Below are 16,004 nucleotides of genomic sequence, written 5' to 3' on the forward strand. Positions count from 1 at the left end.
TTATTCTACTTGATTTAACGGCAGCCTTTGATACAATTTTGCATCAAGTTCTCTTAGATTACTCTCTATAGGAATTACCAGTGTCCCTCTTAGTTGGTTCAGATCGTATCTCTCTGGGTGCACTTAATTTGTTCAACTTAAACATTTTAGATCATATGTTTCACCTGTTACAGCTGTAGTCCCTCAAGGCTCTGTTTTGTTCTGTTTTATTATTTATTTACTAATTAATTTATTTATTATTTACCCCTTGGTAATATTTTTAGGAAATATGGCATTAGTTTTCATTGCTATGCTGACGACACCCAGCTTCATTTGTCCTCTAAGCCAATTTCTACCCTTTTTTCCTCCTCTCTTTTGGGCTGCTTAGAAGAGATTAAATCCTGGTTTTCGCATAACTTTCTCAAGTTGAACATTGACAAAACAGAAGTTCTCCTTGATGGTACCAAATATAATTTATCAAAATCCAACAGTTTCTCACTTTCTGTTGACAACTCTGTAATCTCCCCATCTACTCAGGTTAAAAGTCTGGGAGTGGTCCTTTGACAGTACTTTATCTTTCAAAAAGCATGTGAACAATATTACTCGTTCTGCGTATCTCCATCTATGGAACATCAGCTGCCTTCGTCCATTTCTCACCCCAAACTCCGCAGCTGTTCTCGTACATGCTCTAGTTTCCACGTGCATTGATCATTGTAACTCTCTTCTCTTTGGGCTACCTAACAAACTCCTTCAAAAACTCCAGAATTCAGCTGCCCGTATAATTGCTAGAACCTCCTCAATTGAGCATATCACTCCAGTTCTTTACCACCTTCACTGGCTTCATGTTAAATATCCAGTAGACTATATTTTACTTATTTTTAAAGCTCTACATAATTGTGCACCACAATATCTCTCTGATCTGCTTCATATTTAGATCCTGACGCGTACTCTCAGATCATCTGTTTCCCTTGTTGTACCGTCTGTTCGTTTAGCCACTATGAGGTCTAGGGCATTTAGTTGTGCTGCTCCTAATCTCTGGAATTCTCTTCCACAACCCATACGAGAAAGTGACTGTCTGACTACTTTTAAATCCTCTCTTAAAACTCACTTGTTTAAATTAGCTTTCTCTGATCAATTTTAAACTATTTAAATGTAAATAATTGTTGTTTATTTTATCTTCACCACTCAATTCCTTGAGTGCCCTGAAAGGTGCCTTTAAATGAAATTTATTATCATTATTATTAACACTTAATGTTTGACAGCTAATGCCACATTTGCATAAGTTCAATATTCTTATAATTATAATAAATATTTTATATTATAATAATACTATGATTGAACTAGATAATTTTTGTGAAAGTCTCCAGTGTTCATGATAATGGTTGGCCTTTTATTTGGCCCAGCTGAGGGATATCAGGCTTCACCAGCAGTCTATACAGTATCTGTGTGTGTAAAAAAAATATATATATATATACATATATAATTTATTTATTCCAGGTGTTGATTATATTCAGTAAAATAGATTAATTGGGCTACGGTTAAAATTACAGCATCTTTGAACATGATAAAGATATAATGTCAAAAAATGAGAGACAAATGTACTGGTGTTTTTATACAAAATGAAGCAAGAAAAGACTAATTGTAATTATAGTTTACCAAAAAAAAATACTAAACATGGTGTACAGCAGAATACTGGTCACTTTATTTCTCCACATAACTTAAATACAGTGCAATAACTGGGGAAAATGTGTACGCACACAAAGCATTTTCAAACATTCTCTACAGTGCTTCAGCTGCCATCTGGTCTACAATCGAGAAACTCTTCATAACTTTCGAACACCCTGTTTTCCAGTCCTCTGGAAAGGGACAGCATTTCTGTAGGGCAGAATTTTTATTTTTTTTTATGTCCCTGGATTTTTTGGCCACAGATGCCCCTTTTCCACCGAGGCAGTTCGAGTGCTGGTTCGGAGCCAGAGCCTAATTTAGAACCAGTTCTTTCTGTTTCGACAGCCAAAGCACCGGCTCTGAACCAGGAAAAGTGGTTCTTAAGTAGCACCAAAACGCTGCTGGTCTAGACTTAAGAACCACTTTTGTCATGGGCTGTGGGCGGGGCTACTGTTAGCGCATTTGATAATGTACCTTAAGTATACTAATGTTTAATACACTTTTACTTTACCGCAATATGATCAATTATCAGCACATATGATAGTAAGTAGCTACATGCTAAGGCTAACTTTTTTCTGTGTTAATGATAAAATAACGTTATGTACTTTATCGATTACAACCTCCGTTTATACAGATTACATGGAGCTGCACGTACACGTTTTATTCGCCGCGTTTGGATGTTAATGTAGGTTCACAAAGCCATGAGCATTAACAGTAAAGCAACATCCGCCATTGTTGATGTATTTCTGTTTGCCGCTGCTGCGCTAAAGTTGCTGGGACACGTGAGACGTATACAGTGACATCACACTCGGCGCTGTGATGCTCTCTAGCCGGTGGAAAGGCAAACTGGTTCTTAGAAGGTTCGCCAGTGGAACCAACTTTGCACCAGCGCTAGCTCTGAACCAGCACCCGGTTCTTTCCAGTGGAAAAGAGGCAAGAGTGGACAAACTGGGAGATTTTGCACCCTTGACAGTTTGGCTCCTAATTCTGATGGGTGTTTCCTATTACGGTTATAGTACGTAGATCTTTCCCAGCTGACAGACGTGCCAGTGCTGTGTGATGTGCACGTCTGACTGGCAGGCAATATGGGCACTGCCAAAGAGAGCAATGAGGCTGGAACAGTGATGTGTGGAGGGGCCCAAAATAGCAGGGGTGGCTGTGGAGGAAGAGACAGAAGGTGCAGGTCTGGTGATCCTACAAGAGGCTGGGGTTTTTCTCGCCAACGGCAGCAGGAGCGAAGGTGGATGAGAGTGGCATAGTTATGTCAGTCCTCTCCCTCAACAGCTTCGTCCCTGCCGTGCTAGGTGTGGGCACATATTGCATGAGGGGGTAGTCCAGTGGAGGGAGCACTGCTGGCTGGTGTGGTGCTGGAGGTAGCTCTGTGGAAGAGACAGAGGTGGTCTTTGTGATGGCGAATGACCATTTTGTAGCATGGAGGTTAAGGAGCCTCTCTTGATGGCGGATGAAGTCCCGCACTGTCTTGATGTTTATTTTTGGAAGAGGAACACCTGCTTTACACAGGACTGGATCATCCACCAAAATCCGGTGTTGAATTCTCTCGTATGACTTCAAGATCGCGCTCTTCTCTGGGCTGGTGCGAGATGATCGAGGAGCCCGCAACCACAGCAGTTTCACCAGTACGTACATCAGCCTGTTGTGCTGAGAACCGATGTCGTGTTGAGCCAGCACGTAACGCTTAGCCATCTCGACCCTCTGGATGACGGCGGCGGCAACAAGATCAACCCTTTTCGTACGACAGTAGAGGGTGTTACCCCAGTGGGTCCTGTACAGCTGATTTTAAACTTCTGTGGCTGCTTATCATGTTCCTTCACTGCATTCCAGGCTTCAAGGATTTTGCACCTCTGCTCAGTGGTAAGTGAAAGCTTGTTTTCTGCAAGGCAGATCTCCACCAGCAAGGAGCAGAACGTTTCTAGCTTTTGAAAGCCAGGAAGAGGGTTAGGACTGCAGGCATCCTCCTGTAAAAAAATACAATTCAGAATACAGGAGGTTCAAATGTGTATGTTGTCTTGTTTAATGAATTTTATAGCAATTGGCGTACTGTTTCATTCTAACAGAAACTAGGCTACTCACAAATGCCGGTGGGTTTACAGTGGAGGTGTCCTCAGCCGTGAGAGTGATGCGGGACGGGGCAACATCCAGAACGCCATCTCGCATCTCCACGTCGCTGTTTTACGCCTCGTCGTCCTCGCTTGTATCGGGGTGTCCAGGCTGAACCACCTCTTCCTCGGGACCAGGTCCGTTGTTGACAATATCCTGGAGAGAGAAGGGTCCCGATTCGCCTGTGCTCTGGCTGAAGAGGTACTCCAACCCGAGCAGCTCCTCGGAATTCACGTCTGCAGGGGCCCGGAAATTCTCCTCCACGGTTTCTCCAAACAGCTGCTGACACCGGGTGTTGAGGCGGTCGATCAGCGGCACGGAGTATACCCTGTGGTGCCGTCCTTTGCCACCAAACACTGCTCCTGTCCGCGTTCCACCGCGCAATGCCACTTATCGGGTAAACCTGAAAGGGCCGCGCTGCACAGTGGGGACCTGAAGGTCAATACAAAATGTATTAGAATGAAGAATTTCCTTTTGTTAAAAGTATACAGACTACATTTGTGTACCTGGAATCATATTAGGCAGAGATTTGTGAAATCCTTCCAGGCTGTTGCTTCCACGCAGACATTTGTAATACGGCACGTCCACATCGTTGTTGTTCTACGTGCTACTCTGTACATGCTCATGTCTGGTGGACCCTGGATGCACTCCGGGCGTTGCTGCTGACTTGCCCACACCTCATCAATGGTTTCTGTACATACACACAGTCCATAGGTTAATACATTGTATAATGTTCTCTTAACATTCCACACAGTCAACTGAACTTTATTTTTTTTGTACAAGGTCTTTGACTCCCCAGGTGTTTTGAAGAGGCACACACTTTCGTCCAGCCCAGCGGGACCTTTCAGCTCTTCAGGGCTAGTTAAGTGTAGACAGTTCTGTTATTGGTCCAGAATCTACAATTTCAACAAGATTAATATCATTAGTCATGGGATCTTTAGACAGGGCTGTTTGGTTGTGTTACTCACTGTCCCTCGGTTGTGGCAGGCAGATCCATATTGTCCTGCTAAAATGCAGCTCTCCTATTTCCCCCAACAGGATGGACGGTTTGTGAGAGTTGGTCAGTGTCAGTGTGCTGTGTGCACAATCTCTGCTCTGTAGAGCCATGATCTCTTACAGATTCTGTACTTGTCATTGTGGTTTTGTGTTGGTGTTCAGTCACTGTGCTCAGGTATTCAGATACAGTGTACTCTCGATTTAGGGCCAGATAGAACTGCGTTATACTTTGTGCTTGTGTTCTCCAATGGGGTGATGTTTTGTTTTTGAAGCATTTGATACATTATGAATAGAATAATTTGGTGAAGTCGAATTTCCCTTGTGTCCAGCTGCTCCTGATCAGTGTTAGTGTGTGTTCAGGACCAGCCAAGTGCATCATTTCAGCTGAGTTTTTATCCCACTGTGTAAGATTTTGTTTTGTAACTGGTCCCCAGATCTCAGGTGGATTTGATTGTGTAGAATTCCCTGTGTGCTGCTGAGCAGTCACCCTAGACACTCTGCTGTAATCATTGGTTGAGAGTCTACATTCACCTCTTGACTGTAGACAAATCACACTGTGCATGTGCAAATATGCCATAAGTGAGCATGTCAGTACAAAGGTGCTAGATTTTTTGTTAGACCAGCGCTGCAAAATTTGATATTTGGTTAAATTAGCTCAAATTACTTTCACTCCCCATTTTAAACATTTGATTTACAAGTCTCTTGTCATTTCTGCCTAACATAAGATTGACAGGTAACAATATGGTGGTTTGAAAAAGACACACCCATTGCACACTATCACATGTACAACTTTACCATTTAACTGCCTAAGCTCTGTCTAAGCTCGGTTTCTTTAGGCACCAACCTGCAGTACATAACAAATTCACATAAAATTACTAAAAAGCTGCTACATACAGGTAAACATTGTCATTAAAAAGGGCTTTTCACCACCACAGCTTTGACACTTTGGCTTAAACTGTCCATTTAAATTTGGCCTTCAACAAGACTCTTAATTTTTGGGTGACATTTAATAAGAAAACATTCAGCATTAAAGTTCATTATTACCAGACTAACACTGTGGTTAATGCATTAAAAGTGTATTTCAGCAGACTATAACTGATGTCCCCATCAAAAGGACTGGAACAGTGTGTGAAATGTTACCTCGTTTTTAAACGTGCTGCAAAAAAGACTACTACATTTATTACGCATCATGTTTGTTTTCTACACAAACACTTCATTTGTCCAAAGTATATGGTCTCTCTGCTAATCATTCTTTGAGAGTCTATAGTAAGATTCAACATGCTATACAAATAAATGTGACTACCAATAAAATCTGCACATAGAACAAATCAGTGCTACATTTTATTTCCTATACCACAATCTTCTATTTGATATTTGGTTTATTTAGGAGAAATTGCATTTTACCACTTGCCATTTTAAAGCTTTGGTTTACGAGTTTCTGCACAATGTAAGATTTTCTGTTATCAATCTCGTTATGTTTGCTTGGAAAGCCGTTCGGTTTTGCTTTATTTATTATTATTATTATTATTATTATTTTGTTCTTATCATTGTTTTATTATTAGTAGTAGTATTATTGTTTTAATATTGTCATTTATAGTATTGTCGTTATTACTATTGTTCTTCTTATTGTTATCGTTTGTTGTTATTACTATTAAAACAAACGTGTGACCTTGCACACAACTTTATTTATTGTTTGCTTGTTATATTTACTACTTTACCATTCAAATGCCTCCTATGATAAGTTTCTTTAAGCACACTATACTGTACATAATGAATTTACACAGAATTACATAGCATTTTTTTTCGGTAAACAGACATTGATTTTTCTCATAGGCCTCTAAGAACAGTCAGCATTCGAGCTAATTGTTGTTGATGTTGTTAATGTATTAAAAGTGTATTTCAGTAATGTACAACTGAGGATGGCGACTTCAGTCCATGTTGCGAACCCAGATGCCCCTGAAAGAAGGATAATCTTCCCTACACCTCCACTGGAGTTGCTGATCCGCACGACTGCCCTGACCCATGTAGAGAAGCTCCTTGTGAAAGAGGGGATCCCCACACTGACGCATCAGCAGTGTCTGGGAAAGTTAGTCGTGCCATTTGGCCAGTATGAAAATGCACCTTTTCACTGGCTTGTTTCAAATGTGGGATAAATGAAATAGTAAGTATATTACATTTAATACCTTTTATTGTCTGTGCATTTTCATTGCATGCTTAAAAACATGTGTACCTGTTTAGATAGATGGATGGATGCATCTATGGCCAGAGAGGTTTTGAGAGTCACACCTTTAAGGAGATGTAGGAGCTCTACTATCAGTACTGCACTCTAAAGAACAGGCCAGAGCCATTTACTGATGAGAAGAGGGAGATCATTCAGAAAGCGTACACGTCTGTGAGGAGATGGTTACACACACCTCTGACCCACATCATAAGTATGCAGATGAAGAGGTTCAAGAAGTATATTAATGAAAAGGAGCAAGTAAGAGTTAACAAAAGAAAGAGAAGGGTGGCACAGAACAATGGGGGAAAAAAATGTTCTACTGCTTAGTGATATTTTACCACGTCAATCAAATGTGTTGTAAATATATTTATTAAAAACTGGGAAATCAAAATTGTTCAGTTACAATTTATTTACATTTATTCTTTCCCCAACAGAAGGCAAGAACTTCCATGTGTGACCCCTCATCATGGTCAGGTGATGATGCTGCACTTGTAGCTGCAAGTCAGTCTTGTTAACAGAAATCAAGCCCTTTTTTAGAAAAATTGATTTATCGTACAACAGTCCTTGTTCTGTAAATTGTTAGATTTCCTCAAGTCCCAAAAGCCACAGATGAGTGCCAGCTCTAGCAGTCAGTCTATTAGGTTGCCTTCTCAGCATTCTCAGCCCACAGACAAGCCCAGTCAGCCTGATCCTGCCATCCACCCCGAGCAGTCAGAGCCCACCGTCAGGTCCAAGAAGTCCAAGTCCGCTGTCCAGCCCTGGCAGTCTGTATCACCAGCCACAACCCGGGATCATGTGACACCCAAAGAGCAACTGCCAACAGATTCCCCTGCAAGTAATATTCAGATTATATGTAAACAGTGTAAAGGCTGAACTTTATTAATCCCAGTAGGGCCAATAGCTATTTGACCGAGTTGCTGTCAGAAATGTGCTGCTGTGATACGGGTGCATAATGATTCTTTGTTCAGTAACAACTAACGTGTTTTTTGGTATGGATTGTGTGTGTTCATGTGTGTGTGTGTGTATGTGTGTGTGGGGCAGGTGGAGCTAGAGGGTTGGGTTCGTCTTTGGGAAAAACCCAACGGCATCCCACCTGCCGACATTTCCTGGGTCAAAGAGGACACAGAGCGAGGGCTGTTCACCCCAGTTCAAACCTATAAGGACGTTACTGGTCTGTGCAAGAGGCGACGGGTGCTTAATCCGCATGTGGTTATACCCACCTGATCCTCCTGGTTATGACAAGGGTGCTCTGCCATCTCCTGACTCCTTTTTTCGGAGCCGTGTGTTTGTGTGGCGCCCTGTCGGGGTGTGGAGATGCTCCCTGAAGTGTCCTAGAGGTGACAATTGTGTGGGTAAGGGAAGGAACGTGCACCTCTACAAGTCCGGTTACCACCACCGGGTATGACTCGCTTTACCTGCTTAATTAATGTTAGTTATTGTGTTACAATTGAATATTTATTACTGTATATGTAAACAGAGACAAGAACAGCACAGACTCAGATGCTGCAGCCTATGATTAGATTTTTTTTTTTATATATATGTATTGCCGGTACGTCACATCTGTGATGTGTCCAGTTGGTACACAATGCTGACTGAAGTCCTGAGCTGTGGACCATGTACAAAGGCAGCCAGGAGTGGAGAAGGTGGCACAGTGGGCCGGTGGCTTGCATGGGATCCTGCTATTCTATCACAGCTGAGTGAGGCTCATCGAGCCATGTTCCCTGCCATCCTCACTAGCAGGTGTGAAGGCTGAATATTATGTGTGTATTCAATAAAATTCAATTCAAGTATAGCGCTTTTTACATTTGACATTGTCTCAAAGCGGGTTTACAGAACATAAATGTAGAACAAAGGTTAATATAAAGAATAATCTAAAGATTAATAGAATACAAAATTCAAGATTAATATTAGATATATTTAAATGTGTATGTATTTAAATATGTCTAATATTAATCTTGAATTTTGTATTCTATTAATCTTTATTCTTTATATTAACCTTTCTTCTACATTTATGTTCTGACTGTATTGACTGCGACTCTATTTACAGACGCGGCGCCAAATACAGAAGAATCACTGAGGAGTCCCTCCAATGCAAGGACCTGTTCACCATGCTCCTCGTGAGTCTAGTGCAGGGGTCGGCAACCTTAAACACTCAAAGAGCCATTTGGACCCGTTTCCCACAGAGAAAAAACACAGGGAGCCACAAAACCCATTTGACATCTAAAATGAAGATAATACTGCATATATTGTTTTTTACCTTTATGGAAAGTGAACTGCTACAGAGTAAACAATTTTATTTCTGCAGGCAAACAAAAAATATTTTGAACAGTTTGAACTAACCTTAACAAAAAGACGCTGGGTTGAAGGTTACTTTCAAATAAAATGTTAAATGTCTAATTGAGTCCTCTTCGTATTCATGACATCAAAATCTTAACTTTCCGGCTGCAGCAAACCAGAAATGCGTCTGCTTCTGTGTGTCGGCTTTCGCAAGTCGGCAGTTATGATGCATATTTTGAGCGACAAACAACCTAAACACGGTTTATTTTAATGTTACAAGAGCATCATAATCTTAGAATTTAGAATGACATTTTTTAAAAAACTAACTAAAATAAATTTAAATTTAATATTTATTTTCCAAATCTACAGGGAGCCGCAGCAGAGGGATGAAGGAGCCACTTCCGGCTCCGGAGCCGTGGGTTGCCAACCCCTGGTCTAGTGGAACTCGGAGGGATCATCTCCACGTTGGGGCACACTTTCCAGGCTCCACCGCCTCCAAGAGAGCTGCCCTCAGCTCGTCTCCTGCGCGATGCCTTCCTGCTGGCAGAGGCCAACAACGTTCAGGATTACCGAAGCCAGATCTTGTCCATTTCTGGCACTGTGCTAAAAATTTATTCCACCAAGAAAGTATGTAAATGAAAGAATTAGGTTGTACTGTATGTGATGCCAAACATATTTCACTATTGTGTATTTTTGTTGTTGTTTCAAATTTATTTATTTTACACCATTTCAAATACAACCCCTGGCAAAAAGTATGGAATCACCCCTCTCAAGATGTTCATTCAAAAGTTTAATTGTGTAGAAAAAAAACAAGCACATATATGCCACAAAACAATTATCACTCAACAATACAAACTGCTGGCTGTATAAAACACAAACAAAAAAAAAAAAAAAGGAAGATAACTATAGTCAATTACAACTGTTTTTTACAGATCGAACAGAGGAAAAAAATATGGAATCACACAAATCTGAGGAAAATTTATATGGAATCACCGAATAAAAACACTACTAGTACTTTGTTGCACCACCTCTGGCTTTTATAACAGCTTGAATTCTCTGAGGCCTGGATTTAACTAATGACAAACAGTATACTTCTTCAATCTGTCTCCAGCTTTGTCTTATTGCAGTTGCCAGATCAGCTTTGCAGGTTGGAGCCTTGTCGTGGACCATTTTCTTTAATTTCAACCACAGATTTTCAATTGGATTGAGGTCCGGACTATTTGATAAAATAGATTAAAAACACACTGTGGAATATAACAGGTTATCAAATGCAAACTTACCGTATGTTAGGTGGTGAAGAAGCTGTCTAGGGAGGGTCAAGGCTCAGCTGAATGGTTCACCAGCATTGGCAACGAGCACTCCCAAATTCTTTCGTACGTGCTGACCTGTGAGGAGTCCACGGAGAAGCTGGACCCCATGTGCCGTGGACTTATGGAAAGGTTCCGGCTGGCCAATCAACCTGTCCCCAAGATCTTATACGTGGACCGTGGTTGTTGTCGTGCGTAGGGCCTGACGTCAGTGGAGACTTTGTTCCGGCCTTGGGTGGACAGTGGGATGGTCGTGCGTCTGGACATCTTTCACTGGATCCACCGGTTGAGCCATCCGCACGGAGAGTCACAGCACATATGCTGCCTTCAAGTCCGCATTAGCCGGGGCAGTGCTGGCATACAACCGCACAGAACTGGAGCTGCTCGTCAAGGCCGTGAGAGCCAAGGATCCGGCAGCCATGAAATCTGTGTCAGACGAGGATGTCGTCCGGAACTACGTTTCCAAGGAGCAGCTCAAACATGTGCGGAGGGTCAACCTCGGGGTCCAGGAAACGTTCCGGCTCGTCAGCCTGGCCATCGAAGAGCTGAAACGCCTGGAGTGCATCCAGGATCCACCAGACCTGAGCATGTACAGAGTAGCACGTAGCACGACAACGATGTGGACGTGCCGTATTACAAATGTCTTGATGGCAACAGCCTGGAAGGATTCCACAAATCTCTGCCTAATATGATTCCAGGTGCACAAATGTAGTCTCTATACTTTTAACAAAGGAAATTCTTTGTTCTAATACACTATTGTGACCTTCTGGTTTACCTGATAAGCGTAGAAACCATGGAGGAGAATTTCTGGGCCCCTGCAGATGTGAATTCCGAGGAGCTGCTCGGGTTGGAGTACCTCTTCAGCCAGAGCACAGGCTCTCCAGGACATCGTCAACGATGGACCTGGTCCCGAGGAAGAGGTGGTTCAACCTGGACACCCCGATACAAGCGAGGACGATGAGGCGTACCACAGCGACGTGGAGATGCTGTTTTATCAGCTGTACAGGACCCACTGGGGTAAACACCCTCTACTGTCGTACGAAAAGGGTTGATCTTGTTGCCGCCGCCGTCATCCAGAGGGTCGAGATGGCTAAGCGTTAAGCGCTGGCTCAACACGACATCGGTTCTCAGCACAACAGGCTGATGTACGTATTGGTGAAACTGCTGTGGTTGCGGGCTCCTCGATCATCTCGCACCAGCCCAGAGAAGAGCGCGATCTTGAAGTCATACGAGAGAATTCAACACCGGATTTTGGTGGATGATCCAGTCCTGTGTAAAGCAGGTGTTCCTCTTCCAAAAATAAACATCAAGACAGTGCGGGACTTCATCCGCCATCAAGAGAGGCTCCTTAACCTCCATGCTACAAAATGGTCATTCGCCATCACAAAGACCACCTCTGTCTCTTCCGCAGAGCTACCTCCAGCACCACACCAGCCAGCAGTGCTCCCTCCACTGGACTACCCCCTCATGCAATATGTGCCCACACCTAGCACGGCAGGGACAATGCTGTTGAGGGAGAGGACTGACATAACTATGCCACTCTCCCGCTCTAATCCACCTTCACTCCTGCCGCCGTTGGCGAGAAAAACCCCAGCCTCTCGTAGGATCACCAGACCTGCGCCTTCTGTCTCTTCCTCCATAGACACCCCTGCTATTTTGGGCCCCTCCACACATCATGTAATGCTCTTCAGTCAGGTACCGGTTCACATTACTGTTCCAGCCTCATTGCTCTCTTTGGCAGTGCCCATATCAGACGTGCACATCACACAGCACTGGCACGTCTGTCAGCTGGGAAAGATCTACGTACTATAACCGTAATAGGAAACATCCATCAGAATAGGGCTGCACGATTTAGGAAAAATGTCATATTGCGATTAATGAGGTCAATATTGCGATTGCGATATAATAAACAAATGGTTTCATGAGTCAACTTGCTTGGTTCTCAAGGAAAATGCACACACAGATTACTGATGATGCTGAACTTTGTATTTCTCAACTCAAATTAGCAACAACAACAAACAAATGCAAAATGTTTTCAAATTAAAATATTTTTACAAAATAACATCTTTGCATTACTGCAAACAAACTTGTTATTGTTTCAATAGTACAGCTAAATATAATAAATAGAACAAAGTAATTTCTATGTTCATGAAAATAAGATATTTTGAACATTCTGTCCAAACAGGGATATTTTACCTGGATGTAACATTTTTGTATAAAGGTTCAAAAATGAATTTGGATATAAATGTGTGGTTCAAACCACTAAAACTCTTGTTGGTCATTTACAAAAACAAAGCAACAAACTGGTACTTCCAAATCCTCTTTCTAAAAAGCTCTACTTATCACTTGAGAGGTTCTTTGCCAAAAAAACAAGCATATCCACCTTGTCTGGTTTCAGACAGGAGTGATGATTCGATACATTACCACTAGTGCTAAAAGCTCTCTCTGATGCATAGCTTGTTGCTTGTATGCACAGATATTTCTGTGAAGACCTTTCATATGGCGCAACAAACACATCTGTAATTGTGGGTTTTTTTTTGTTTTTTTTGTCTTACAGATTGTTCTTTTTGTTCAGTTGTTTCTTTACTAATCTGGGCTTTTACCTTCATGCATTCATCATACTTTTCTCTGTGCTGTTTCAGGTGCTGAGATAAGTTTTTCGTGTTTACCACGTGATGTAGCAACTTTAATTTTTACAAATTCTGCACAGTTCCTCTCTCTGCTCAGTGTCTGATATCTTATAGCCAAAATATCGCCATATAACAGAGCTAGCATTTTTTCTGGCCACCAGTTCAGTGTCCGTATGCTCGGCATCCATCTTCACCCGTTCCGCGCTGCACACCGGAAAAAGTCACGACATGACCATACGTGCCACACGTGCCACTGCTTAAACTGAAACTCACTGGTCTTTCTTTTTTTTTTTTTAAATAAGGCCATCCTTAATAATAATTTGGTTTGCAGTAACTTAAAAAAAAAGGGTCAGTGGGTAGGTCTATATTTTTTTTTCAAGTTTCAATGTAAAAAAAAAATCACCAATTTTGGTGATTATGTAGATATGACTTTAAACAAATTAGCATATCGTGATGTCACTGATGGTCACGAAATGTCACGTGACGGTCCTAAATTAACAGGGTCGGTCGGGTTACGGCAAACAAGAATATTTTTAAGGATGGCCTTAGCGGATAGCGGTGTAGTGTATGAAATAGGCAAACAGCTTTCAGAGAGAATGGGTTGTCATGTCCACACATGCATTTATTTATTATTTATTTATTTCATAAAATCGCAGCATTTTGCATCATATAATCGTAAAGGCTTGATATCGCGATTGCGATATGATTAATCGTGCAGCACTACATCAGAATTAGGAGCCAAACTGTCAAGGGTGCAAAATCTCCCAGTTTGTACACACTGAGGCCAACCAATCCAGGGACAAAAAAAATCTGCCCTTCAAAAATGATGTCCCTTTCCAGAGGACTGGAAAACAGGGTGTTCGAAAGTTATGAAGAGTTTCTTGATTGTAGACCAGATGGCAGCTGAAGAACTGGTGAGAATAATGTTTGAAAATGCTTTGTGTGTGTACATTTTCCCCAGTTAGTGCACTGTATTTATTATTGTTAGGTGGAGAAATAAAGTGACCAGTATTCTGCTGTACACCATATTTAGTATTTTTGGTAAACTATAATTACAATTAGTCTTTTCTTGCTTCATTTTGTATAAAACACCAGTACATTTGTCTCTCATTTTTTGACGTATTCTTTATCATGTTCAAAGATGCTGTAATTTCAACTGTAGCCCAATAAATCTATTTTACTGAATATAATCAACACCTGGAAAATATATATATAATTTTTACACACAGATACTGTATAGACTGCAGGTGAAGCCTGCTTGATAAACCATTATCATGAACACTGGAGACTCACAAAAATGATCTAGTTCAATTATAGCAGATAATATTGAACTTATTGCTTAAGTAATAAAAGTATCCTTATTAGGGGCGGAAAGTTTCTGGTAAATTTCCGGAAACTTTCCACAGGAACTTAATCTGGGGAATTTTGGGGAATTAATTGGAAATTTATCTAAACTATATTATATACAAACAAACATTTTGTTTGGTCATAAGCAGACATGCATGAAAGGTAATACAAATTTTAAAAATGACTTCTTGACTGATTTAATTGTAATTAGAACTTTTTCATTGAGAAACACAAAAGCATAATAAACATTATGCTTGTAATAAACATTTTATAGAAGAATTTTTTTTTATTTCGGGGGAGTGTGTGGGGGAGGGTCATCAAATTATCTGTGCATGTATTAACACGTAATTTACTGCTTATTAAGAGTTAGTAAGGTAGTTAAGTTTAGGTATTGGGTACAATTAAGAAATGTAGAATAAGGTCATGCAGAATATGTGCTTAATAAGTACTAATAAATAGCCAATATTCTATTAATATTCATGATAAGCTAATAACCCTAAAATAAAGTGTTACTGTGCATGTTATGGAAGGATGCAAGTACATGCAGAGGGTTTGGCCTCAATGGCCCTCCAGTAAGAAGTGTGCTCTGTGCAAGTGCCCGAGGAATGCAGGGTAAAAGTCAACTTAACTTGCATAAAATCTTGTTTTAAAATTATGCTGTTAAGATTTTTTTCTAACTACATTTACGTTCCTTGTTATAGGCACCTCTGCATTTTTTTTTTAAATTCCCAGTTTATTCCCATGGAAAGTTTCCAGCCTTGAATATTCCCGGAATTTTGCAACCCTAATCCTTATAAATTTTGAAATAACTTTTAGGTACAAGTCCCTTCGTAAAGATACGTGATGAATGTAAATAAATGGCAATTAGGACAAAGCATTCTCACACAGTATAGTTTTAATGAAAACATTTATTTTAAGGATTCCATGCAGTTAACTCCTTGACATATGCAAATGTGGCATTAGCTGTCAAACATTAATAACAAGTGTTACATGTTGCTGACAAATCCTGGGTCGAAATGGTTGCATTTCCACCCCCTGTATGAAACGGTTTCATCTCTGAGCAGCTCCTTCAGTGACAGACTGTTACATCTTAAGTGTCTGAAGGCGCGATACAGACGGTCTTTTCTCCCTGCTGCTATTAGACTTTACAATCAAAGCTGCTCCCAGTGAACCAGTCACCATAATTACACACTGGATTACTGTTTAACTGAAATAACGTATTAAAAATAACGTGCAATAACAACATTTGAAAAACATGCAATATTACCTGTGTGCAATATGAATGTTAGTATAACTACTTACTCGTGGTCATGTATATTATTGTCTATTCTTATATATATATATATATATATATATATATATATATATATATATATATATATATATATATATATATTTGCATTTCTTTCTCTTTGCTGCTGTAAAAGAAATTTCCCTATTGTGGGACGAATATAACTCTTATCT

At 40.8% G+C, this 16,004-nt stretch overlaps 1 protein-coding gene across 2 annotated transcripts; it reads right to left on the reverse strand.

The window, feature by feature from the left end:
• Positions 1-2,956: 2,956 nt before the first annotated feature.
• LOC132848765 (uncharacterized) lies at positions 2,957-4,296 on the reverse strand. 2 transcript variants are annotated; one of them, XM_060874746.1, is made up of 3 exons: positions 4,269-4,296; positions 3,736-4,124; positions 2,957-3,620 (listed from the first exon to the last, which is right to left on the reverse strand). In XM_060874746.1, the coding sequence occupies exons 2-3, from the start codon at positions 3,817-3,819 to the stop codon at positions 3,291-3,293; spliced, it is 414 nt and encodes a 137-aa protein (XP_060730729.1). In that variant the 5' UTR covers positions 3,820-4,124; positions 4,269-4,296; the 3' UTR covers positions 2,957-3,290. The 2 variants fall into 2 exon arrangements, with proteins under 2 accessions (XP_060730729.1, XP_060730728.1); XM_060874745.1 differs by having other exon boundaries at positions 3,736-4,293.
• Positions 4,297-16,004: the final 11,708 nt, after the last annotated feature.

The sequence above is a fragment of the Tachysurus vachellii genome, chromosome 7 (assembly GCF_030014155.1).
Source record: "Tachysurus vachellii isolate PV-2020 chromosome 7, HZAU_Pvac_v1, whole genome shotgun sequence".
NCBI classification, from domain to species: domain Eukaryota; kingdom Metazoa; phylum Chordata; class Actinopteri; order Siluriformes; family Bagridae; genus Tachysurus; species Tachysurus vachellii.